Source organism: Nelusetta ayraudi, unplaced genomic scaffold (genome assembly GCF_046127955.1).
Source record: "Nelusetta ayraudi isolate G7.1 ecotype Tasmania unplaced genomic scaffold, CSIRO-AGI_Nayr_v1 ptg000042l, whole genome shotgun sequence".
Classification (NCBI taxonomy): Eukaryota; Metazoa; Chordata; class Actinopteri; order Tetraodontiformes; family Monacanthidae; genus Nelusetta; species Nelusetta ayraudi.
Window position 1 is genome coordinate 13,314,344 of NW_027466092.1, and position 25,060 is coordinate 13,339,403.

At 44.5% G+C, this 25,060-nt stretch overlaps 5 protein-coding genes and 1 long non-coding RNA gene across 7 annotated transcripts; 3 read left to right on the forward strand and 3 right to left on the reverse strand.

Moving 5' to 3' along the window:
• Positions 1-1,075: 1,075 nt before the first annotated feature.
• Positions 1,076-5,984, reverse strand: faap100 (FA core complex associated protein 100). Its single transcript, XM_076034621.1, has 8 exons — positions 5,343-5,984; positions 5,077-5,198; positions 4,083-4,960; positions 3,511-3,667; positions 2,513-3,404; positions 2,315-2,422; positions 1,964-2,050; positions 1,076-1,616 (listed from the first exon to the last, which is right to left on the reverse strand). The coding sequence occupies exons 1-8, from the start codon at positions 5,502-5,504 to the stop codon at positions 1,491-1,493; spliced, it is 2,532 nt and encodes an 843-aa protein (XP_075890736.1). The 5' UTR covers positions 5,505-5,984; the 3' UTR covers positions 1,076-1,490.
• A 72-nt stretch (positions 5,985-6,056) lies between these two features.
• birc5a (baculoviral IAP repeat containing 5a) lies at positions 6,057-7,720 on the forward strand. The gene is made up of 4 exons (XM_076034626.1): positions 6,057-6,191; positions 6,858-6,967; positions 7,204-7,321; positions 7,517-7,720. Exons 1-4 carry the CDS (start codon positions 6,084-6,086, stop codon positions 7,607-7,609), a joined length of 429 nt encoding a protein of 142 aa, XP_075890741.1. The 5' UTR covers positions 6,057-6,083; the 3' UTR covers positions 7,610-7,720.
• Positions 7,721-9,194: 1,474 nt separating this feature from the next.
• LOC142893756 (uncharacterized protein C16orf52 homolog B-like) lies at positions 9,195-17,401 on the reverse strand. Its single transcript, XM_076034624.1, has 3 exons — positions 16,655-17,401; positions 11,533-11,745; positions 9,195-10,237 (listed from the first exon to the last, which is right to left on the reverse strand). Exons 1-3 carry the CDS (start codon positions 16,758-16,760, stop codon positions 10,053-10,055), a joined length of 504 nt encoding a protein of 167 aa, XP_075890739.1. The 5' UTR covers positions 16,761-17,401; the 3' UTR covers positions 9,195-10,052.
• LOC142893759 (uncharacterized) lies at positions 15,502-18,211 on the forward strand. Its single transcript, XR_012927745.1, has 2 exons — positions 15,502-16,104; positions 16,616-18,211. It is a non-coding gene; the product is annotated as an uncharacterized LOC142893759 (long non-coding RNA).
• uqcrc2b (ubiquinol-cytochrome c reductase core protein 2b) lies at positions 18,064-22,557 on the reverse strand. Of its 2 annotated transcripts, none has more exons than XM_076034623.1 (14): positions 22,426-22,557; positions 21,578-21,664; positions 21,077-21,226; positions 20,925-20,989; positions 20,602-20,658; positions 20,318-20,442; positions 20,116-20,213; positions 19,967-20,024; positions 19,660-19,755; positions 19,340-19,539; positions 19,164-19,244; positions 18,983-19,059; positions 18,524-18,677; positions 18,064-18,401 (listed from the first exon to the last, which is right to left on the reverse strand). In XM_076034623.1, the coding sequence occupies exons 1-14, from the start codon at positions 22,456-22,458 to the stop codon at positions 18,318-18,320; spliced, it is 1,365 nt and encodes a 454-aa protein (XP_075890738.1). In that variant the 5' UTR covers positions 22,459-22,557; the 3' UTR covers positions 18,064-18,317. The 2 variants fall into 2 exon arrangements, with proteins under 2 accessions (XP_075890738.1, XP_075890737.1); XM_076034622.1 differs by lacking the exon at positions 21,578-21,664 and adding an exon at positions 21,441-21,542 and having other exon boundaries at positions 22,426-22,526.
• A 355-nt stretch (positions 22,558-22,912) lies between these two features.
• Positions 22,913-24,294, forward strand: LOC142893758 (NHP2-like protein 1). The gene is made up of 3 exons (XM_076034627.1): positions 22,913-23,126; positions 23,301-23,421; positions 23,820-24,294. The coding sequence occupies exons 1-3, from the start codon at positions 23,124-23,126 to the stop codon at positions 24,080-24,082; spliced, it is 387 nt and encodes a 128-aa protein (XP_075890742.1). The 5' UTR covers positions 22,913-23,123; the 3' UTR covers positions 24,083-24,294.
• The last annotated feature ends 766 nt before the right edge of the window (positions 24,295-25,060 follow it).

Here is a 25,060-nt window from a genome sequence, read left to right on the forward strand (position 1 = left end):
TCTTATAGTTGCATGAACACCTTCCTGGTTGTGGCTGATGGGGAGCGGATGGGGGAAGGAACTCTCAGCTGAGTCAACAGGGGTGCTGATGGCGTGACGTTTTGGGTCGCTGCTTAATTGCAAAACACAGAATTCAATACGAAATATCGACATGAAAGGTTTGTGTTCTGCCATGTTTAGTTCCTTGCTGCACAATTTGTCTGTTTTTCCCCCCACAGTGTTTTAGCAGTTTGAAAACCATTAAGCCTAAACCACAAACACCAGCCTGAAGCACAGCCAGCCAGCCAGCTCGTCTTCACAGCGACAGAATTAGCAGTGCAGGTTCTTAAACACGCTCATCCAGGCTTTTGCACAAACATACTTAGTCATTATATTTGAGGTTACCTTTAACGGTCAGCAGCACCGTCATGGTTAGTTATAGCACACAGTAATGACTGGCTGGGGTTTTGCTTTTTATTAGAAAAAAAAAACGGGCTGTCAACTTCTCTCAGCATATTTTTTTAAAGTTAGCAGTAGCTGAACAGTCTTAGCGCTGATTACCCTTTAAAACTTGAATGTTCCTTGTTTTCAAAAATGCAGATTGAGAAACTGTTAGATTTGGAATGTGTCGTTGTGTCTTAGTAGGTCTAGTTCTGGAAGTTTGGACTTCAAATGTTGTGTCTTCTCTTTAACCGCAGACAGGCATTTTTGCACTTTACCTTGGGTTTCAAATTTGTGGTAACAAAATTATTCCAACAGTTTTCCCACCTCCTATCTTTGAGCTGCATTTGTTCTTTCTTTCCTCCTTTCTTTCTTTCTTCACATTTCAGCATAAATTTTATTAAAGCAATAAGTGATGTGTGCACTTTTTTCACATTTTAAAAGTCCAAATACTCATCACAATGCTACACATGCCCAGAGGAGCTTATTACTACGTGTATAAAATACTGATAGATAATTGAATCCTTGTTTGGATGTTGGCCTGGAGACAACAGAAGGGTGAACACAGTTGCGTCTTCTTAGTGTCCCCAAAGAAAAACTTGAATTTAAACACAAAAATAGTTTCTCACAATTCTTACTCCAGATTTCCTAGAGAGTTTATTCACCTTTACGTCATTTGTAACAAACAATGTATTTATGCTGTAGCTTTGGTTTGGCAGCACAATTCAAACCTCTTTAGATTGAATGAACAATATAATGCTCTAGCACAACCTCTGTAGGAATGTGTTAGTACTGCGCTGGTATGTATCATTTTAAGTCATCATCCAGTATGATTTTGCAAGGCAGAAGAGAGCTGTGAGCTGGTGGTCTGCAGGTCGGGACCTTCAGCTGGACGTGGAGAACAAAACGTCACACCTTGTTGCTCAAACAAGCTGCTGCTGCTGCTGCTGCTTTTCACCAGCCTGATTCTTCAGAAGGTCCCACCGCAGAGGAGCCGCCGCATTTTATTCATGCTCTCACTACTTCAGCACAGACAACTGCATGGGCTCTTGTGAAGATAGGAGGAGCCACTAGACCACAACTAGAGGATTGTCCCTCAGGTCTCTGTAAATGTCCCGGAGAGATTGGCTCGTCTGCCCCGCGGACGTGGCGAAGGCCTGCGAGACTCGGCTTTGCTGGATCCTCTGCAACAGGTGCTGACGCCGGAGGAAGAGCAGAGAGACAGAGGTGAGACAACTGGATTAAGCACTGCACTGAGGACACACTGAGAGGTCGAGCAGACAGGTGTGAGTGACGGAGTTTAAATCAAAGCACAATCATGTACAAAGATGGCAAAGACAACGCAGGGAAACAACTTCATAGCCAAAAGTGTTAAAAGCACTGATGCTGTTTATCAGGACTTTTTGATTATCCTCCACACTGACTTTCTTTACCTTCGCTTATATCAAAATCAGCGCTTCTCAGGAAGTGTGGTGGGTAAATATTTGTTACTTTTTAAAAACTTCCAAAAAATAGACAGATTAGTCCATTGCAGTACAATTACCTCAACCCGGTGCAGCGTCTCTCTCAGGCCTAAACTCTGGACAGGCCTTGTGGCGGCAGCATTCTGAGGAGCCTTCAGCAACAAAGTCTGTAGAGGAAACAGAGCAGGAAAACAACAGTGGGGAAAAAATCAGGGGAAACTTGCCTTTCTCATAACTGTTAGTGGGACATTGAAGAGGACAGACTGAGATTTTAGATTGCATAAATTTCATCAAATCAATAATATAATGTATATATGCCTACTTGTAATGGTGAAATAAAGCCAAACTATCAAGTTGTCTATACTACGTGGTTTCTTTATTAATTCTCAAAGAAAAGCAAAAAAAACGAATCCGTGTGTTTGCACAGTTACCTGCACACGGAGCAGGACGGCGTGGTGCAGCCCACACACTGCCGCTATGGATGGGCTCTCCATGTGAAGCACCACTGTGGTCAGAGACTCCTCCCCCTCCAAATCCACCTGCCAATGAAAACAACTTGTTTCCTTCAAATAAGAACCGCCAAAGCGACAATTTCCACCAAGTTCAACGTTTTTTGTTTGTTTTTTTACCGCTGTTGCACTCAGCTTGACCGGATGCCCGTCGGGACACTGAGCGCGGACCACTGAGCCGTCGACCTGGTCTCTGTGGTGACCCGGCCTCACTCCTCCACAGCCGGCAGCCAGCAGCCAGTCCAGCAGGGGGCCGCAGACGTCCCGACGAGCCGACTTCTCCCCCCGAGGCTCCCACGTCAGGGCGCTCCCGACCAGTTCCGAGGACAGCCGCACGCTGGCTGAGAACTGCTCCGCCTCGGGCCCCGGGGCCGACGTCCCTCCCGCCTCCCATCCAATTCGACGCGAGTTGAGAAAAGCCCGAATGGCGTCCGTTCTGGAGTCACCGCATTGAGACGCAGCCCCACTGTGAGCGGCCGTGCTGCCGCCGCCGCCGCCGACCTGCAGGGCATGCAGCCAGTCCACTGTCAGCGTGCTCAGGGGCAAAGCAAAGCTCCTCTGCGAGTCGGGGAGGTTCGCAGCCGCCTCCTCAGCCAGGAGGCCCAAGAAGGAGAAGACGAGGGAGCAGCTAATGGTCATCGGGAAGGACGCGTCGCCTGCGGCCGCCAGGGGCAACACGACTTCAAAGGTCTCTCCCGGCTGGACGCTGTGGAACGGGAATGAAAAACTGCGGGAGACGTTTCCTCCTCCTCGGCTTGGAGGGCCGGACGGAGGGAACGCGGTGACACTCAGCGTCCAGCCCTGCTCGAAGGCGAAGGGGCTCGAGTTCTCCAGGACGCAGGTCAGCTCCAGGGAGTCTTCTCGAAGCAGCCTCCTCCACTCTGTCACACCGTGGCATCTGATTGGCTTGTCCTGCAAGCCGCCTGTCAGGAGGAAGCAGATGTTGAGCACCTGGTTCAGGTGCTTCAGCGTCTGGTTTTTGGATCTGATGGCGGTTTTCAGCTCCGAAGCTCTGTCACGGGGGGAAAAAACCAAGGAAAATATCACAAACAATTCTACATTGATTTGTACACAAAACAGGAAGTAGTTAATATTCTTTGAAATCCTGCTGTGTCTACCTTTCACAAACATCCCCAATAGCAGACAGGAGTTCCCGGACACCGCGGCCCACCGGTGCTGAGGACCCCTGCAGCGAGGCAGCCTCCTCTCTGCTCACAGGTGCAGTGATTCTCTGGAGGCTCCCCCTGACAGAGAGGCCCAGCAGCTGAACCTCACCTGGGGTGCAAAGGGTGCAAAAACAAAAGGCACATAGCTGAAGAGTTTCAAAAAATAAAAGCACTGGGTGGGTAGAATCACCAAGTCAGTTCAGCGTTAACAGAGTCATGTTAAGAAATACATAGCTCATATAATAATATAAAGTCACTTCAAGCCCTTTTACATTATTCATTTTTTGTGACTTCCAACTAAAAACAAACATGCATTTTTAACTTTTATGTTTGATTTATTTTCAATGTTTCATCCTCATGTTCATTCACTTGTTTACTTAAATGTACTCAAATTAAAAACAATCTTGAACTGATTCACAACAATCTAACATCTATTGTGTAACACACTTATTTTCATGATCTGCACCCAGGAAAGAACATTTCCAAGGAGACATCTGATTTGTGCCAAGCTCGATCCTGCTCACCTGCAGCGGTGGACAAATCCTCAGCGAAGGCGACGACTCTGCAGACGTTTAGACTGACGGGGCTTTGGAGGAAGGAATCTGCGTCTCTGCATCCTTCCCCATCTTTGTCCGCATCATCTTTACTAAACGACCCCACTGACAGATCCAGTCTGAGAAGGTCCGACCCGGTGCTGTAGTACAAAACGTTTCCATGTGTGCAGCCACATATCACCGGCCCTGGTACACAAGTCTCAATAAACCCAGCCGAGCAGTCCTCTTTGCCTGGCCCTGCTCTCTCTGTTCTGATCAACACCACTCTGCCCATGACGCCCACTGCCACCAGAGCCGACGTTTTCCCTGCATCTGTTTCCTCAGCTGAGCACGCTCCAATGAAAACGATCGGCTGCTCCAGACTGTGCAGGACTCGGAGCCGTGACGCTGGCAGGTGCAGAGGGAGGTGATAGAGGCGGCCATCAGGGAGGCCGCAAAGGACAACGGGTGATTTGGCAAGTGCGGCATCGATCCCAAACAGAAGTTTAAAAAGGGTCGGCTGGAGGCGGAAGTGGCCGGCGCTCAAAGTTATTTCCGACGATGGAGGTGATGCATCACTAGGACGGACGCAAACCAACACAGGCTTTCTTCTCTTCCGTGCGGCTCCATCAGCGGGGAGAAGCCCCCCGGCCGGCGGGAGACTGAATGAAGTGAGCATCTCAAAGCTGCTGCAAGCCGACTGTGCGGACCATCTGTACAGAGTCAACCTCCAGGCCGTGTCTCTCAGGGAGAGGGTCAGCAGGGTCGAGCCAACGAGAAGCAGTGACGACACATCTTTCTCCTCAACAGTCAGGAACTTGGAGGAGATCTTAAGCTCAGCTGGACACGGGGATGCATCACCCTGGGAGCTTTGGGATGTGCAGAGAGAGATGACAAGTGTAGAGGAGTCAATAAGTTGAGGAACAACAAACAAATTACAAAGTGTGCCTGCTTGTTTCTTTGCAAAATCTGCGTGGATTCATACCTGGGTAACACAGACTGTAAAGGAATAGAATAAACTCCACTCGAACAGGCAGCAAACAGGAGTTGCTCATCGAGACACTCGAGCAGGAGGTCAGTCACAGGCTGTGGAAACTGGAGGACAGCCTGCAACCAAGCAACAAGTCACTATAGAGTTGCATCCATGCGCAGAATAAGAGAAAGCACTTAGACCCAGTGGGGTTCCGCTTGCGGCTGCAGAGGGATCAATGTGTGGATCCAAGATCAATAAACGGAAAATCATTCACTTGCCTTGACTCGCCTCTCCTTCTTGCTGTAAACATAAACCTCGTCGTGGCCGGTGCAGGTGAGCACGTCTGTCTCACCACAACACCTCATCCTCGGGGTGACGGCTGGTCCTGTGAAGCCAAACTCCGCCAAAGTTTCCACGACGCACCGACGATCCATGGCCATGAAAACCAACGAGAAAGAATAAATACTTACACAAATAAGTATCTAATGAATAGATTTATCTATAAAAGTAATATGCCACACGCTGCTGATTCTCTAGCGGAGGGGTCATCATCAATTCACGACCGGTTGTTGACACGGCGTGAGAAGGAAGCAGTCGCAAAATTCTGCGCGGTTTGTTTGGACCAATAAGAAGTATGGACTACAATACCCACAACGTGTTTAAGATTAATGCGTCTTAGGAGTTTAGTGTTCGCTATCGTTAAGCATTATGAGTAAAACAAACTGTGTCTTACACCTACACTTTTTCTGTGTTCAAACCAATTTCTAAAGTAATAATATTTTGGTCAGACATTTTGACGATAGCGCAACACAAACATGGCGTCACTAGATGGCGCGAAGGAGTTCTTAATATGCGATCGTTTCAAAAGAAGAAGAACACACACGTGACTTCATGCGCCAATCAAAAAAGAACACAGGAAGCGCCGCTGATATTTGAAAAATCCCCGAGTACCCAGAAAGTGGTGACGCCAAATCGAGTCTGTAGTCAGTTTGCTGCCGTTTTCGGACTGCATAAACGAGATGGACATTCACAATGACGAAAATATCAAAATGTATTTTTATGAGAATAGGCTGAAAACCTTCGAGGGGTGGCCCTTCGACGAAGACTGTGAGTGTAATGCGGAAAACGTAAGTGTTTACGCCGCCGATGATCGGTGGACAAGCGAGCTCATTTAGCCAGTCGTTAGCCTGCTAGCGCATTCAGTTCAGCTCGCGCAATAGCAGCATATTTCAAATCCTAGTTTATTCATTTTAGGACCACATTCCTACTCTGTGGAGTGATAATGTCTCGATGTAGTGTTTGCAACGTAAACCTTGCCCGAGGATGCTCCTGTGACAGTGTAACGACGGCTGTTTGTCAAGTTGTCAAAACAAACCTGAATCAACTTGTTCTTTATTATTGCTTGGATCATGATACATTCATAGATGGAATAGTCACCGTGCTTTGTGTACAGTACCATATCAGACATCATACCGTACAACACGAACTAACAACACTTGGTTTGTTCAGTGGTTGGTTTGAATTGATATTAATGGGTCACATTTCAACTCTCTTTTTTTTTTTTTTTTTAAAGGTTGGTTAATAGTAACTTGTTATAGGTATATTATGACCATCACAGTATCTACAGGTCAATTGCTCTTTCCTGCCACTACACTGTTATAATGATATTAACTAGCCGTGTAAAAATGTTCAATTAATTGCGTGTAATTTTATTGAATAATTCTAATTGAAATTCTAATTAATCATCAATTAATATCCCGAAAATTGGGGGTTTTGTTGCTTTGTTTCTCCAGATGGCCAAAGCTGGCTTCATCCACACCCCTTCAAAGACCAGCCCAGACGTCGCCATGTGTTTCTTCTGCCTCAAAGAGCTGGAGGGCTGGCAGCCAGAGGATGACCCAGTGTAAGACTCTTCTGCCATTCACATTAGCTGTGTTTCAGTTGGTTATGTTGTAAGTGGAACCAACACTGTCCTGGTTTAAGTTTGCCTTCTAGATCATATTTCCAAGACTTCTCGTAGGGTTGAAAAATCAAAATTCAATGTCTTTAACTTCTCCATATTTGTGTATTCTTTATGCCAGCGTGCAGTGGTGTAAATACAGTATTTTACTCATTTTAATCTCTGATGTTACTTTCCAGGGAAGAGCACAAATCTCATTCTTCATCTTGCACGTTCATCACCCTGAAGAAGAAAGTGGAGGAGCTGACAGTGAAGGAGTTCTTCAATTTACAGAAGGAGCAATGCAAATTTGTCGTTGTAAGTATTCCTGGAACAGTGTCAGCTGACTGTAAAGACAATGCAAGCATGAACCTTTTCCTTACTCTCTTCTTTTGTGATAGTATCTCAGGGTTTTGTTTTTTTTATATCTCTTACAACACCTACATGATGCTAGTGGGTGTCCCTGTGAGAGCAAGCGACCATGATTCTGATCTCATTGCCTTTCAATCGCAGAACAAATCCTGTAATGAAGCTGTCACCAAGTTTGAGGAAGCAGCCAAGTTGAGAAAAGCAGCGATCATCAGGACAGCCATGGGTGAAGAGTGACGGAGAGTCCTGACGAATGTTCCTTTCAGATCAGCCTTCCTTCATCTCTGCTTTGTCTGTCTTTTTTCATGTTGTCTGTTTTTATTCATTAAACCAGTTTTTATGATAATCTTTTTTTCTCCTTGGGGTTGTTTTCTGATTTTAATATAGTCATGCATTTATACACTGAAATCATTTCAAATCGATAGATATACTTTATTGATCCCAACCTAGGAAACTTCACTTGCATGACGCAAAGAAAACATGTAGGTGTTGAACCATCCAGCCATCTTCATAAAAGTGTTCTCTCACTTAAGAAATTATTTATGCCTTATTGTATATTTTTTGTTTTTGTAAGAACAAATTGAAGCATTATAAATTGCATCTCATTGGTTACTTGACAGAGAATCATGAAATAATTACATCTGAACTGAAAATATAAATAGGTTTTAGAATTAATGAACTCATATTTTAATGGCATCTAAATATCGTATTAATAATTTATGTATCACTTTTATTTTCACTAACAAATTAAGTGATCTATTTATTGATACTTTGAACTTTGACACTTGTAGCCATCATACATTGCATAAATTCATACACAAAGTAATAAAATATTTGTTTATTAAAGACCAATGTCTTTGTTTTAGTAAATATTTCATGGTTGTGTCAATGAAACATTCGCTTGGAACAGTAAGGCAGAGGAAGCTCCTGTGGCGGCTGAAAAACACTTAACCACTATTTCATTCTTATTCCCTTTTTATCCAATTCTATTTCAATCTGCTTTGTATATCAGACTAGTTGTACAAGTAAATCAGTACATTTATAGTCTAGTTTTTTTCATCTTTGTTATTTAAGGTTCAGCTCCAAATTGAAAAATGTATATATTTGTGTGATTGTCTGATTCTGCTGACGGGAGATTAGGGTTGTAATGACCAATTTTTCTCTGTTCTTTTCTTTTCTTTTCTTTTCTTTTTTTTTTTTATCACTGACAGCAACAGGAACCAGCAAAGCAAACAAGAGAAAATATGTTTTGCCCTTAAAATAGTCGCACTTCTGACGTCGGTGGTGGTGGATGTGACCTTGGTTTCTCTCTGCCATCACCCACAACATCAATCCGACTGATCTATTCAGAAAAACCTCAAGTCAATAGATGCGTTTCTAAGAGGTTACAGGCTGAACGTACGCCTTTACCTCTGCAGGACGAAAAGACTTGACAGTAAATGGGGGTCAGCTTCTGCCAGTAAACAGGAAGCAGTGTTGATGTGTCTCTTTGAAATCAGTATTTTCCAATAGTGGCAGTGTGTGTTTTCATAAACATTTGAGTCCATCTGGAGGGTTCTTGTTTTTCTCCCTTATTTCCTGTAAAATCCCATCTCACTAGTCGGGCTGCTCCACACAAATGCTATGTGATAAATGATTGATGGAGTAAAAAAAAAAAAAGAGCTGACATTTAGAAAAGAAAAATAAAGTGTTTTAAATGAAGCGACATGCATGGCTTTCTTTCACAGGAACAAAGAAAACTACATCCCCATTCGAAAGTAGTAGTCAAAGCAGCAGTCACTTTAAATATACACGAAACAAGAAGGCTTAATGCTGCAGTGGGGGGGGGGGGGGATGAAGCAACCCATCAGTAATTTAATCATTTCTCAACACAGTGTTTAAACAACGGGAAATGCCCTTAAAAATGAACAGCAAGGGAGGTGCTACGGAAAAATTAAACCTTCATGAGAAGGATGAGACCATGTGACCAGTGTTGGCGCACTGCAGTCCAGTCAGGTGGTTGATGCATGTCAAGGTCAGAGACCTGTCAGAGACCCAAAGTTGAACACAGGAGGAAGTGAGTGAGGTGACCTGGGCTGTTGACTATCAGCGGTGAGGGACGGGCGTGGCCAATCTCATACATACATTGAGGACTCAAAGAGAACAAAGCACATTTTAGATTCAACAGCTCATTAAGGCAAAGCGATGCGCTGAACTGATTACAACGACGTATCTGGGATGAATTAGACCATTTTCATACAAAATCGCTCAGCAGAAGAGAGAACATAAACCAATAATAAATACAGTGCAGCAGGGTGCGACGCCTCACCGACGCCCCATGAAACAAGTCTCACTTTCAGCTGCGCTCCACAACGCGTCAGGCAGAGTTTCAGCACGAGTGGAAAGTACAGCGAAGCCTCCTTCCAACTCGGGATATTTTTATCCATTCGCCATTGTGCGCTGCCGCTTGTCAGTCTCATTGTTCAGAGCGGATGACGCAGAGCGGCCAGTTCAGCCCTCGTCACCTTTGGACAAATCGCAGGCTTTGGGGCGGAGCTTCTTGACTTTTTTCACGTTCCGGACAAACCAAAAGAAAAATCCGCTCCTCAGTTTTGTTCAGCTCGGCAGGTAATGGGACTCTCCCTCGCATGAGTCAGGTCGAGCAGTTCCTCCAAAAGTGCCCCCCCGCCCCCCAACCTGGTCAACCTGGCAAGCAGACCTTGCCTGCAAACAGGAGTCCCACTATGGTGAAGAAGATGGACAAGACGAAGAGGACGTAGGAGGAGCCCACCACGGTGTTGTTGGGAAGCTTATACGGCTGACCTCCAACTTCCTTGATATAGAAGCCCATTGGGAAGATGAGGGCGGCCATGCAGAACAGGACCACTGTGGCGGCACAGAGAGGAGGAGGGTTAATGTGATCAAACCACAACAAATGCAATTTGCAAAGAAAGCTGCAGCTGGCAGAGATCAAGCTGATCGAGCAGAGAACATATTTTTTATCATTCTTTCTATCGATGGACATAAAAAAAGCCCACTGCTTTTAAGCACACAAATATTTAAAGGTTCCATAATATGTAAAATTCACTTTTCTGTCGTCACTTACTGCCAGTAAACCCCCCAGGACTGAGAAAAGTCTGTCCTTGACTTCTTATGTTGCCACAACTTTCCAAGCGTTTTCTTAATCACACGGTTCTGGAGATCTGCCCATTGTGATGTCACAAGGGGCACTGATGTTTTGATAATGTTTGATAGTGTTGACGCCCCCCAGCCAGGTGATCCTCTGAGACCACTTGACAGATGCAACATTACTGTTATTCTCCATCATAACATGTAGGAGGTTAAAAAAAAAAAACATCAGTTGTTGTTTTTGCAGGAGGCTGATGGAGGGCAGAGGACCAAGTACAGCATGTTGTTTTCTAGAAATCTAAAGAGTTGTTCTTATGTAATTAATCATATAAGGCTGCTTCCAGATCTGGGGACATTTAATTTGAATTGTTACTTGAAGAAACAGCTTGACACGCAAAAGTTATTGAATGAGCAGCGGGTGAAGAACTTGGCTGCAGGCAGTAAAAAAGAAAAAAAGAATTTACTGAAATAAAATGGATCACCAATATCTGTACAGCATAAATGGCTCAAAAAAGCCAAACAGAACAGCTGATTGGTTTGAATATTTATCTTAGAAAAACACCAGACACCTTTTTTTTTTTTTAGGCATGTGCAAAAACACTGTCCTTGGAATGAAAACAGAGGTGAGGATTGAGGGGCCCATTCATGTGAACCTGCCTTGTGTTATCGCTCTAAATATAGCCGCGAGTGACACTCATCTCCTGCTCTGGTCCCCTTTTACAGATAAACTCTGCCTGTCTGTCTGTCGGCTGTAAAAATAGAAGCCGCTCCATCAATTAGAGCTCCTCCACTGTCACTTTGTCAAGATGTTGAGAATTACACGGCTAAAAGCTTTTCTGCTGAAATGAAACGCGCTGGCAGAGGCTTGTTTATTACTGGAAGAGCCAAAAATATCATCTCTAACCAGCTAATCAACGGCTGCTTTTTTTTTTTTTTTTTTTTTAATTCAAGCTGGGTTTATTTATGGAGCAGGTTTTCGTCCTACGTTGGCATGACAACAGAGAGCGAGCCTGCCATTTCTGCGTTCGAGAAGGTAACGACGGGGCACCTACTCCCTGTGAAGGCGATCCAGCGGGCGTAGCGGGCGGCCTCGCGCCGCCAGCGGGACATCACCATCAGCACGCAGGTGACCGTCAGTGACAGCACGCCCAGGAGGATGAAGAAGAGCGTGGTGATCCACTCGGGGGGCAGCTGCGGAGGGATGCAGTTGCGGTCCCGGCCGTGGATGGTCTGGCACTGCTGGACCAGGCCCACAGTCAGAGAGCCTGGAGGGAGACGCAGGAAGGCGGATTAGAGGTGGTGGTGGGAGGGGGGGGGGGGTCAATCACTCCAGATGATCCGTAATATATCGGATGTGGAGGGTCGGTATCAGAGCGATGCCGCCGTGCTGGTGCTGGTGTTGGTGCTGGTGCAATACTTGCACCAGTTGATGTCACGTCCAGGTGAACAGCGCTGCTTGTACATCCGCCTTTGCTTTGCTTTATTGAAGTCTCGAAGTCACCGGACTCAGCAAATCAGCCAATTCACTGTCACACTGTGGTGAGGTTTGTCTTGTCTTGGTTCATTTTTAGTCCTGTCATTTCCTATCTTGGTTTGAAAAGAACGTAACATTCCTCTCATTTCAGAGCACTCACCCGTCCTCATGTGTCACTTGTGTGTCTGACCTAATTACCTATTGTCTTCAACTGTTCCCCATTACCCTCCATGTGCTTAAATAGTCTACGTCTCCCTTGCGTTGTGTGTCTTTGTCCGTTGGTCAGTCACCTGAACTCGGCCACTACCACAGAGATCACTGCAAGTAAGCCATTGGTCCTCGGAATGAGTGATTTTTTTTTTTGTTCGTATCTTTTATAGCAAAGTTTAGATTTTCTTGTCCTAGTTTCTTTTCATAGCCTCCTTTTCCTCTTCGAGAGTTATTTTGATTTCGTTGTTAAAATTTTATAGTCTTTCTTAGGTCATCCATTTTCAGGCGAGAGCTGTAGTTTTGTTAGATCATTTTCCATCAAGTCTGGTTTTCCTCCTGTCGGAGCGTTTTGATTTGTATATTTTTTTTCTCAGCGATAGTCATTGGCCTTATTCCTGTGGTCAAACCATCCTCCTCCTCCTCCTGGAGTGATTTTCTGTTCTTTTTAGATTATTCTCAGAGCCAGGCCTTTAATCTGTCACTCTGTTAAGAGGTCATTGGTGATCCTAATAAAAACAGATTTATCTAAGAGCTCTGAGGCCTGCCTTGAGTCCCGGCCTGACATTCACAAAGAGGGATGTTCAGCAGTTGGTAGAAGGAAAGGAAAATTAATCAGAAAACATGTTTTACTAAAACCGCTACAAACGTCTTTGCGACAACATGGAACTGTTAGTATCACAGGTAAAAAGCATCGGTACAGACATCACTTGCAATTAAGGATTTGTCCTAAATCTGTCTTGCCTGGTTAAATACCGGTGGAAAACAAAACAGGCTCTGTGATTACTTGCTATCGCACACCCCCAACAGAACGTTTCAGCCCACACGCTTGCGTCACTTGATCATGTGTGGCCAGAAGACATGATGATGACCTCCCAGGAGTCTCGCTGAGATCTTGCAGCCGCAGCAGGAGCAGAACCCCATTAGTGGGGAAAACGCTCCGATCCTGTGTTTTCCCTCCAGGAGATGCGATGATTCATGCATGAAGCATTAGCTGTGCTGCGTTCACATCCTCCACGACGTCTCAGAGACTTGCATGGTCAGTCCAGACGTTGATGATAATAATCACAATTCATCTTTTCATGAGTTCCTGTCTTGCAAAGATTGCTGGGGATTTGCAGATGTCAGGCATGACAGACACCCTTTTGCTCAGATCTGCATCTGGTTCAATGCAGAGAGCATTTGTGCAGAAATTAAATCCTCCCACGCCTTCTACTTTCATAGATGAAATGATGGCTCACACTCTGGGAGCTTTTTGAAGCACATCAGATGATGGCAGTATTGGATGATTTCAGCTTCATGAATTTGAGTTGGCTGCTCCTGTCGCTACAATATGTAAGAAACGTTTGGGTCATTTTTTTTTTTTAATTACTATTCACCTTAAAGTTCCAGTGTGTAAAGTATAGCAACATCTAGTGGTAAGACAGCATCATGCAAAAAAGGGATTTCTGGTGATTCACTGTGCACAGTTTAGCATTAGCATAGCCCTTTGCCTGTGGCTGTGATGTCACAAAACAATAAAGACATTTTTTTTCTCTCATAAACAAATTCCATCTGGGAAAAAATCCGCTGTTAATCTTTCACATCATCATCAAGCATCCCATAATAAAAAGCAGGTCCATGTAGCCGTGGAAAGGTTTTACTGATGGAAAATGAATCTAAATAAACTACTTTTGCATTGACACTGGACTTGTAGTCACTGATGCCCTAATCAATTCAGTTAGGTGATGACTTGCAAACAAAAGTTCCTGCTCTGGAAAAAAAAAAAATTAATTAATTCATGCTCATCCATCTAATGTTCCATGAAATATCATATTCACAGTGGTGCAAATCACCTCCATTCCTGATCCTGACTATAAGGATGAGGGAAACATGAGGCTGAACCACATCCTCCTGCAGCCCCCCCAAACCCTCTCCCTCCTCTAACCCGAAACACACAGGACATCCTGTTCCCTCAGAACACACCCTCTCACACCACTGTGAGGGGGACAATGTAAAGAATGCAGAAATTTCCCAGCGCACGCTGCGCGGGTCATGCCGAGGACCATAAAATCCAAACAGCGGAAGTTGCTGAAGAAGCCAAAACAAGCGCGTTGGTCGTACTGCTGCATTGAATTCACAGTGGTGGCAGAATGTGTCGTAGGACCGAAAGTAAACTGCATGTTTTAGATGCACTCGATGTGACGTCACTGGCACGTCCCTCAGCCCCCCCAGGCCCCCCAGGCCCCCCAGCCCCCCCCCGTATGACTTGCAGCACCTCCAGTTTTCAGCAACAAGGACTGTAAAAGCCTGGAGCAACACTCTGCCTGCTGCTCTCTCCTCTCCATGCTGTTTGTGCCACTATGCTGCTATACTGCTGTGGTGTAACTGGGGTTTTATGAGGCACTTGAATAGATTTAGTGGGGTTTTTTTTCATACTTTGCATAGGTTGATCCAAACTGTCAGAAACACGAGGTTTGACAGGTGCTGCCTCTATGTATTTTTTTCATAACTGGATAATAAATGGATTAGACATTGATGCTTTACAGTGGTGGGAAAAAGCATTCAGACAACCCAGCCATTTAATTACACGCCACATTTGTCACCCACAACCCACATGCATCCTGGGTGTTTCAGCACCCAAGCAAGACTTTATTTTATTTTAAGAACACAAAACAAAAATGCATTTGTTTGTCTGTTTGATGCAGCAACATTGAACTAAAATGCAAAAAGGTTCCCTGCAAATATTTCATGATATTTGAGATTGTGTAATTTATCCAACAACTTTTTACCACTTCTGTATTTTTTGGGGGGGTGAGGGGGAGGGTGGGGCTAAATACATAAAACAACATATTAAACTTCTCTTTGCTTTCTATGTTGTGATTTGTTATTTTTTTGAAGCACTTTCTGGCCTCTTTTATATACTTGATTGCACTGTGTATATTTAGCTTGCCCTTGTTCCTTTTGTTAATCTGTAACTTAGAATTAATCAACAACTTTTTACTTACAATTAAATCAGGTGAAATTTTCTATCAGTGTCCCCTGCTGTGGACGACATCGTGTATCCCTCAGTTTAGGCCGTCTGGTCAAAAATGAAGAGCGTCAGGTGTGACCATGAGGGACTTTTAATTCTCTAGGTAGGAAACACTCTTCTCACTGGGGGCCCAATTAAAAGTCACACATCCTTAAGAACAAACAACACTTCCGGTCTCCAGGTTATTCCTTTCCAGTTAATTAAAGGCCATTAGTGAAGCCATTCCACGCAAGCGTTGAAACTGAGAAATAAAAGGGAAACCTGTAGCTGCAACAGTTTTTTTTTTGCCGGGGTTGTATGATCACACTGTCAAATCATACCTCCAGTCTGGCACAAAGACAGAAGCTGTCAAGAGCCTGAGGCAGCCGTCTACATCGAGTGGTTTGTCTTGCATCAGTTTGAGTTCAGCTATCGGACTCTGGCATTTTTCTTTTATAAAAATAGACCTCATATGGGAGGTCAAGTCTAAGCATCATGCAGCGGCAATTAATCAACACTTTCACTTTTAGACTGGTAGAAATCTTCAAAAGAGCGCCGAACACACACTTGCTTGAAAGTTTGCCAGTAGGTGGAATGTTTGACACTGTCCGTTTCTTAAAAACACACCAGGAAAGTGTGCAGAAATGTTGCACAACAGACCGCCTGCAGACCCCCGCCCTGCTGGGAGACACTCCTGCAGAGTGACCTCAGCCAAGGGGTGAGAGCAGCAGCAGCAGAATGCCAGCTCAGGGAGTGAAACGGCCATCCATGTTTTTCCAGAGGAAACATCAACATATGATATGTGTGATTAGTGCTGACACATTGAAACTGCCTGTATGATTGGCTCGCTCTCACGGCCTCATAATGAACATTTCCCCTCACTGCTGTTATCTCTTGATCAGGATGGAGTTACAGTGGCAGCTCTCTGACATAAGAATTAAGGAAAAAAATGTGAGTACTCAAAATTGCTTGGGGGGGGGGGGTTCTGTGCACAATACAGAAGCAAGCGTTACATAAAGCCTGAATCAGATGCAATGCCTTGGGTGATAACTCGTGAGTCAGCATCAGTTGGAGCTTTACTTCCAAATGGAAAAAAATAAGGGGGGGATAACAGTTAACGTTGGAGTTACTCTGGGAACTTGCCAAAGATAAAATATAACATCCTGCAGTGTTAACACTGTAAGCACGGAGTTTCTTCAGTGCACTTAAATTTCAGCTCAAGTGCTCAGCTGTAATTTTATTTTGTCGACGCCTTTACCTCTCATTCATCAATTGAGGACCTGGCACTGGCTCATGGAAAGTTTAGGTACGAATGCAAGGACCATCACTGCAGACACAACAACTCTGACGCTTCAGTGACTGATTTTGTGTGCACATATTGTGTTTATCCACCTGGAAATCAGAGTCAGGTAAGAATTTAACTAATTAACTCCCCTCTCTCTTTCTCCTTCCACACCTAAAGACATGCAAAGTTGTATCCCAATCGACCAGAAACACGTACCGGCAGAGTCTCCGGTGCTGATCCAGTCCGGGTTGGCGATGCTGGCGATGGCGAAGATGTCCGCGGCGAGGAAGAGGCATCCTGATATGACGGTGAGTTTATCCATGTCGGGTGCGCACAGGTGGCGGGCTTCTGCGGCTCCAGGGCGCTGACCTATGCCCCTTCCTCCCGTCCCGTCACCCGAGCCGGCGCCCGCAGGGTGGAGAACATCGCGGTCGATCCCAGCAGAGGCAGCTGTCACTTCTTTCTCTTGCTTCTTCTCACCACTTCTTCATCATGCAGGACCAGCTCGGCGATCCCTCCTCCGGTCCGGGGGGACTCACGGGCTCCTCACCATCCCGGTGATGTTAGCATGCTGTGCATTTTCACCAAGACACTTTCCGCGTCAGCGAGCCAACAAAAAATAAATAAATCTTGCAAGCAGCGAACTTATTTTGCCAAGGATGCCAGGGATCAGGCGTTCTCTCTACTTCCCATGCTACGGGTTTCTCTTTTCTTCGGAGTGACACGGAACACAAGCGCCGCCCATGATCGCGTCCCGAAACGCTTCTCCCCAAGAATTTAAACCCCGACAAGCTCCGCAGCGAGCGAAAGGCTCAGCTCGATTTGCTTTATAAAAAAGGGAACACCCGACAGACGAGAGATTTACGCGTTTAGTGTTTATCCCGAGAAGAAGGCTGCTTTCTCCTTCACTTGAAGCCTTGACTGCTCATATCTCCATGTTTACAGTGGGCAACTCTCGCGAGAACACACGTAAACAGACGACGCTCCCGATACTTTCGCATCAACGCGCCGCCGATCATGAAGTGACTGCCGCCGGAATGCGTCAACAAACAGACGACACGATAAAGTTCCACTTTCTGGCCACATAGATCTCAATTTAAGGGAGACTTTGTCGGTTTTAACTTCCTCACACTCACCCTCGTCAGCAGATGGAAGAACTTTGAGGGCTTAAAACGGTCAGCACTCTAAATGTCCAGTATAAGCGTTTTTAGATGAATTATTTCCATATTCCATCACAGAATATTGAACCCTCCGTCTGCACGTCAGCAAAAATATTTATTTCTGCTTCCCTTACATGACAAAAAAAAGGGCCCACAAGAATTACATCCTTAACCCGGGAGAGGTTATCCGTGCACTTAATGACAAAAACAAAGGGCTAGTTAAATACACTTTGAAACGTTGCATTAGCCAAAACTTGATGGCCCTTTTTTCCTCAACAGGCTATAGCCAAGTTGTTGGAAAATACTGTTGTGAATTAAGCAGTGTATGCAATTTTGTCATGCACAGCCCTCCATTATTTAAACTTAACATCAAAACTCCAAAAAGGAAACACGTTGATCTTAATAAGAATTATTTATCTTTTTGCAATGAAAAAAAACGTGAAAGCTCACAACCGACAAAAAAAGTGAGGTTGATAAGTCTTTATTATTTTACATCAGCTATACAGGTAATGTGGACAGGTGGAGCACGGCACTGCGACGCACTGTGGCCAGCATCACCTGAACAAAATGTTCTGTTACAACACCAATACATTCCCAGTGGTGTTAGCACATATTTCCCATAACAGAATTGAAGAGGTGATGATGGCTTAGTCTTTACAAGAAAAATAATATGCATTGCTGCCATAGTTAAGTTACTGAATGAGTTGATGGGGAGGAATTTAGATCTCATCCACAAAGGGCACGTTTTTAAGGTTGCCGCTGGAAGCCATCGTTTTCTTGCCAGACACAAATTTCTTGGCCGCCTGGAAATTAACATGAGAAAACATCGGTTACATCACAAAAAAAATTTATCTTTTTAACATTTAGCAACTCATTTTTGACCATCCCACACCAAACTGACAGTGAAAAGAAATGAATGACTTACGTTGCTGACATCGGTCAAGGACACGTTGTCAATCTTTTTGGAGATTTCCGCTGACGGGCAGTAAGATCCGGTGGCCAGAGCCTGAGTGCCCATTTCCTCCAACAAACCCTCTGAAGTCTCCAGAGACATCAGGAACTGGCCCTGCAGCTGGGCCCTGAAGAACAAAACACAAAGATGAGTTACTTATGAACCAGAGGGCAGCAAAGCAGGAGGAGAGAAACATTTTGACACCAAATGTTAACATACAACATGTGAAAAGGGTTGAAATGGACTGATTGGCATTTAGTTTTTCTCCATATTGTCCCTATGCTATTTTGTTTTTTCTTTTTTTTTTTTGCTCTAATTGATTTTATGATGAAGAATATAAGAAGTGTCAGGCAGGTAAAATATGTATGTTAAATTGTAATATTTGACAAAATGTCAAGGAAGATTTAACACTGAAAGAAATGTTTGTCTTACTTGGCTCGGCTGAGGTCAGCGGCTGTGACTCCGCCATCAGCAACAGCTTTGATCTGGGCAACCGCGGCCTTAATCACCTGGAAAGGACAGAATACGTCAGGGCTCCTCACTCGCTCGCAGCACCGCAGTCAAAGAACTGAATGTTGAATAGCTTCTTTTGTTATGGCCGTAGGACACTTACATCACCAGCAACTGCAGCTTGGGAGATGGAGTAGACTCCAAACAGACCAGAGTCAGAGTAGCCAGTACTGAAAGCGCTGACCTGGTCAGGAAAAAAGAAAAAAAGAAATTCAAAGGCCTTGAGGCTATTTTGATTGTACATGCCACAGACGAGACAGCGACTCTTTGCGCACTCACGTCGTACGGTTCGGCCGTTGCCTTTGCCACACCTTGCACCAGTTTGCTGGTGGCACACGAGCCCCTCTTGACGTGCGGGCCGGCTCCCAGTAGCTGCTGCAGGACGCTGAAGGCCAGAGCTTCACTGGTGCCTGCAACTGCAGACTCGGCCACCACTGCTGAGTGGACCAAGCCGCTGGTGCTGGCCAGACGAATCTCACCTGGAGGGAGGCAGAGCGACCATGAGGGGAAATGGGAGGAAGCAAGTAAAAACAGCAAACATTCAAGTGATGTGAGATTAATCTGAAGTTGTTATTTTTTTTTGCGGCAGCTGAGCTCACCTCCACGATACTGAGCCTTGGCCCCAGTGGCACCTGAGCCGCTGCGGATGTTGAGGAATTGCTCCCCAACTTGCTTCAGCACAGCGTGGTCCACACCTGAATAAAAAATGCCGACTTAATGACACAGTTATATTTAGAATCTCACTCGAACAGGACTTGAGCCCTTGACTCGTCCAAATGGACTCACTTGACTCATTTCAGTGAGCAACTACAACTGTTACATGTTGGGTCTTCAAACGTATTAAAATCAATTAATCGCACAGCCCTGATGCCAATGTATACTAAAGAGTGACAAACGTTATCATACCAAGTCCGACCAGTGCCATTCTTGCACTTGTGAAGTTGTTCTGTACAAAGTGGTGTAGCTGCAGGAGAAAAAGAAAAGGCAAAAACATTTCAAAAAAACAAACTTGTCCAACAGCAAGATCAGTTTTTGACAGTTGGAGAAACACCTACATGATCGGACTCGATGTTGCCAACCATGTGGTCGGGACAGTACAGAGAGTTGCAGAGGGCATTCTTGTACGCAGCGTAATGCAGACCTTCAACCACACCTGCAGAGGACACACACAACCCTGGGCTTAAAGAGATGTCTGCTCTCATAACTGTGGCTGCCTCTGTGGCTGTTCAGGCTAATTAGCATGTAGCTGAAGCCCACCTATCTGAGTGTTACTGGCAGCCTCAGCCTTGTCCAGCTTCACCCGGGCGGTGAGGTCGGTCACCTCCCACGGCCGGAACTCCTGAGCCGTCGTCACGTTGATCAAATACTCCATCACAGTATCACTGCCGTCAAACCAGATGAGGAGAAAGGAAAGAAACGTGAGTGGATGAGAATTTGCCACTATTCCACGCAAGTACAGTACAAGCATTCCCTTCATCAAAGGTTCTTCTGCATCCTATGGATGTTCACATGATTTACGCAGGGATTTCTGCACAACTTACATGTCATCTCTCAGGCAGTCAACTGTGTAGATCATGTTCTCTCTAGTCGAAGTCACGCTGTGGAGAAAAACACAAAATCATCCACACAGGAAACCCCAGTAGTAAATTAAGAAAAGTTAGATTCAGTGCGGTCTTCTGTGATGATTTCATTTCCTACAAAATGGAGCCAAATTGTTCTATGTATTTAGATGGTTCACATTTTATTAAAAAGATCAAATGCTCAAGAAGTGATCAAAAGTCAAAAAATGCAGGTTCAATATTAAGTTAAGTGGCAAGCCGCTTCCAAACAATGTAGTTAACATTATTAGTTCTAACTGACTGACCTCAGGCTGCCTCCCACGGCCTCAACACCACGGCAAATCTTGAAAGCAGAAGCTCCTTTGGTAGTCTTGAAAAATAAGAGGTAAAGAGACTGAGTCACGTTTCATTTCATTTTTTTCACTAAAAGGTTAAAGGCCACTGCTGAGCATCATACCAGGCTGGAGGCCAGGCGGAGGAGATGAGTGACCCCCTGATTGTCTGGGGTCTCATAACGGCAGCCAGCATTGACAAACACTCCGATCTTGGAGGAAGGGGAGTGGTTCTCCAAGGAGGCAATCACCAGTCCACTTGGCAGTTTGGACACCTGAGGACACACACACAAAAACAGTTCTATCATCACCAAGGTATCCAGCAAAATAGATCATTAGAAAAAGATGGAACATCAGAGACACTATTAAAAAAAAATAAATTGGAAGGTTTAAATGTCTGATGGGTAAAATTCAAATTCAAACAAGATGCAGATTCATTTATTGTCCGTCAACCCATGGCACCACCATCCTCATCACTTCCAAACATACATGGACGTCCTGGAAGGAGTGGGCAGCACGCGGAGAGAGACTCAGACCAGCCAGGGGCTGTGCAAGGGACTGGCCTGCTCTGGCAGCCGCATAGAAGCGTTTCTGTGGAGGAGAAAGACACGTCAACTGACACTGACCTGCACATCCTGGGGCTGAAACTTTACACGCTCGGCGGCCCCAGTGAATTCCACCTTACGGGCTGCCTGGGCCGCGTAAAGTCGTGTCTGGAAAAATAGAAAACACGGGAAACCGGGATATTACAAGTAATGTGTATTTCTGTTGTTGTCTTGGGTGAGGGGATGTTTGAAGAGAGGATATCACGTGGTAACGCATTATAGATAAGTGATTGGTTTGCTCTTACAATTAAATTATTGTTACATAGAAGAAATCCAAACAACAGTATAAATGGCCCTCTAACCAGCTATTATATATATAATATAGTAATGTCAGCTCCAGCTGCTAATAATCATTATTTGACAAATTACTTGAATACACTACTACGTGGAAGTTTGACAATCGCTTCTGCAAGCATTTCTCCATCATTGTCGTGTTATATATTTTTAATAGATCTTACGATTGCTTTATAACTTTGATATTATCACAGATAGTGGTTCAGCTCAAGCCATCGTCAGTTATGAGGGAAAGATGCTAAGCCTAGTCTTCAAGCGAACGGTCGCTTGATCGTTTAGTATCACACAGTAAGGCTGAGTATATGCTGTCTGTAATGTGTTTCTATAAATGTACAGATAGCAGAACCGTCCGGCGGGCCAGTCTGTGTTTATCTGTCATTGTTACGCAACGTTGCTGGTTTGTATGATCCGACTAGTCTCAGCAGACTGCTTCCTTGTTAGCTTTTCACAGCATCGTATCTAGATACGCTTGACACTTGACCTTCCGGCACTCTTTTATATTTTTAACGAGCACCTACTACAGCAACGCTTCTTCCGACTCGTGAATAAGAGTGACTTGTTGGCTTATTCCTTACCGAAAGCTGACTGATTCCCCGAATCCCCTTCATCTCCCCTCTCTCCTTCAGACAGGACGATGGAGCAATATGGCCGGCGAAAGTGCCCTACCCAGAGTGCACAGCGGCTTCGACACTCGTCAAACCACAGGAGGGACCGAGTGGCGTGCACCCCCTGCTGACTCGGAGTAGAATTACATATTACGTTGTGAATTCACATGACTGAGCAAAATGAAACATTTTCCAAATGTGCTACTTTTTGCTTTGTGTCTTTTGCCTTGTTTTGTCAAGCATACATATGGAACGCTTCTAAATACAGTCTCACGTCATGCTTTAGCCAAAGATTTTTTTTTTTTTTAAATTGTCACATTATTATTATTATTTATTTTTTTCAGTGTTCTGGTATGCACAAAACAATTCACAAAGTATTTGTTTACATCCGGCAAGAAAAATAACATGGGGGGGGGGTCCCTTCCGGTCGGTTACGGCAGGGTTCACCAGTGCGCATTACTGCGCATGTGTCGAGTCCACACACGTGCGGTGAACGTCAGGAGTGGGTGCATGTACCAGGGCTAACGGAGAACCTAGCGCTACTAAACACGATTACTTTTGGGGTATTTTTTTGCTTTCAGTGCATTTACAACCGCGAGGAAACCGATAATCCTCCGTGAAGCATTTCGCCGAGAGGGAGAGATTTAAGGAATACAAATTTCTTCAAGATGGTGAGTGTTTGATTGAAGTCTGAATTAGCTAGCGGCACGGCTAACTGCTAGCAGCCCAACGAAACAAGACAGCAAGAGTGAAATTTAAATCACCCAGCTTCTTTGCCGGGTATAGTCCTGCCTTATTCTGCTTACATCTTACGAATAAACGTGTATTTAATGTTCTTTCGACAGACTGATCCTCAGGTGAATCCAAAGGCCTACCCACTTGCCGACGCCACGCTGACCAAGACCATCTTGGACCTGGTGCAGCAGGCTTCCAACTACAAACAACTGAGGAAGGGGGCAAATGAAGGTACGGATGGAAAGTATAGACATTGGCTGGTACTGATGTGTTACTCGAGGCTAAACACCCAAGCCGGTGGTTTGCTTGTTCTCCAGATGTGTTGGAGCAGCTTTCACTGAGGCTGGCTCCATGTGTGCTTTGAGGCATGCTAAGTCATATGAACCAGAGACTGTGGGCAAGATGTATGGAGTACATGTAGATTGTATGTATTCTATTTAAAAGTGAAATTGTAACATCTGTCTGCTAATACGCTGTAAATATCACAATGGGCCATTCCAAAATCCACTATTAAAAATTAGATTTTTTTCTTTTAGTCATATCTTCAAGTTGTTCAAATTAGATTTACTTTATTGATGATGGACGGATGATTCTGAATACATTGTCGTTATTGTGATCTTATCTTCCAGCCACTAAAACCCTGAACAGAGGCATTGCCGAATTTATTGTGATGGCAGCTGATGCTGAACCACTGGAGATCATCCTCCATCTGCCTCTCCTCTGTGAGGACAAGAATGTGCCGTACGTGTTTGTCCGCTCCAAGCAGGCGCTGGGACGTGCCTGTGGAGTGTCGCGTCCCGTCATCGCTACCTCGGTCACCATAAAGGAGGGCTCTCAGCTGAAACCGCAGATCCAGTCGGTCCAGCTGGCTATTGAGAGACTGCTGGTGTGATTTTTGTTGCACTGATGTAAAGATGTAAAGTCACAAGTTTCCAATTGAAGAATATTGTCCTCTGTTTCCTGTGACTTTGTTTCTATCAGATTTTTTTTTATTTGTTATTAAAAAAAAAAAAAAAGAAACGTCATGACTGTGCGTCTTATGCACAAGTGCCGTAGTTTCTCCTGGCATTGTTTTGATTGCGAATAAAGTTTTTTTTATTGAAACCATGTGTTGTGGTCATCTTTCATACTTCTTAAAATCTGTCTCATGAATGCTGACACCTGTCACTTTTAGACAACTCAAAGTTTTTCCCCTGCACTGCAGTAATAAAGTGTGTAACTTTGTTTGAGGCAAAGATACACACTGGTTACGATAGAGCTGCATTTACAACCTTCCAAATTCTAATGTTTCTTGCACAGTGAATGGATGCATGAAAAAAATCAACTAAAATACTTTGTATGAAGATGACTGGAGTTCATCAGACTTTTGCCCAATTCTGAGTAACTCAAGTAAATGGAAACACACTTTCAGATCCAAAAATATTAAAGAGGTGCAAGGCCCAGACAATTCCATCCAAAAAATGGTTAGCACGTTGACAAATTCTGAGCTACTGATTTACAAATGTACAAAAACAGATTTTTACAATGACACTACATTGGAAGGACACCATGTTATATAATCTCATGTATATTCTTGAAGGTGTTACTGTACCCTGAGCAAACCTAGCTTCAGAAAGATTTTTTTTTATATTATACATCCCTCAAACCAACTGATTCTAATTGTCAAATTCGCCTGGAACTCTGTGGGTTGATACTGCAGAGCCATGGCAAGAATTTAGCTCTGAAGGTGATTTATAGAATCTGGCTTGTTGCACATGCCAGGTAGATGCTTGTGCAAATTATTTGGGTATGTCACTGCTGTATTAAACACTAAACTAAATAGTTTTCCAACAAATGTTTCCCAAATCTGGATTTTAATAAAAAAATATGT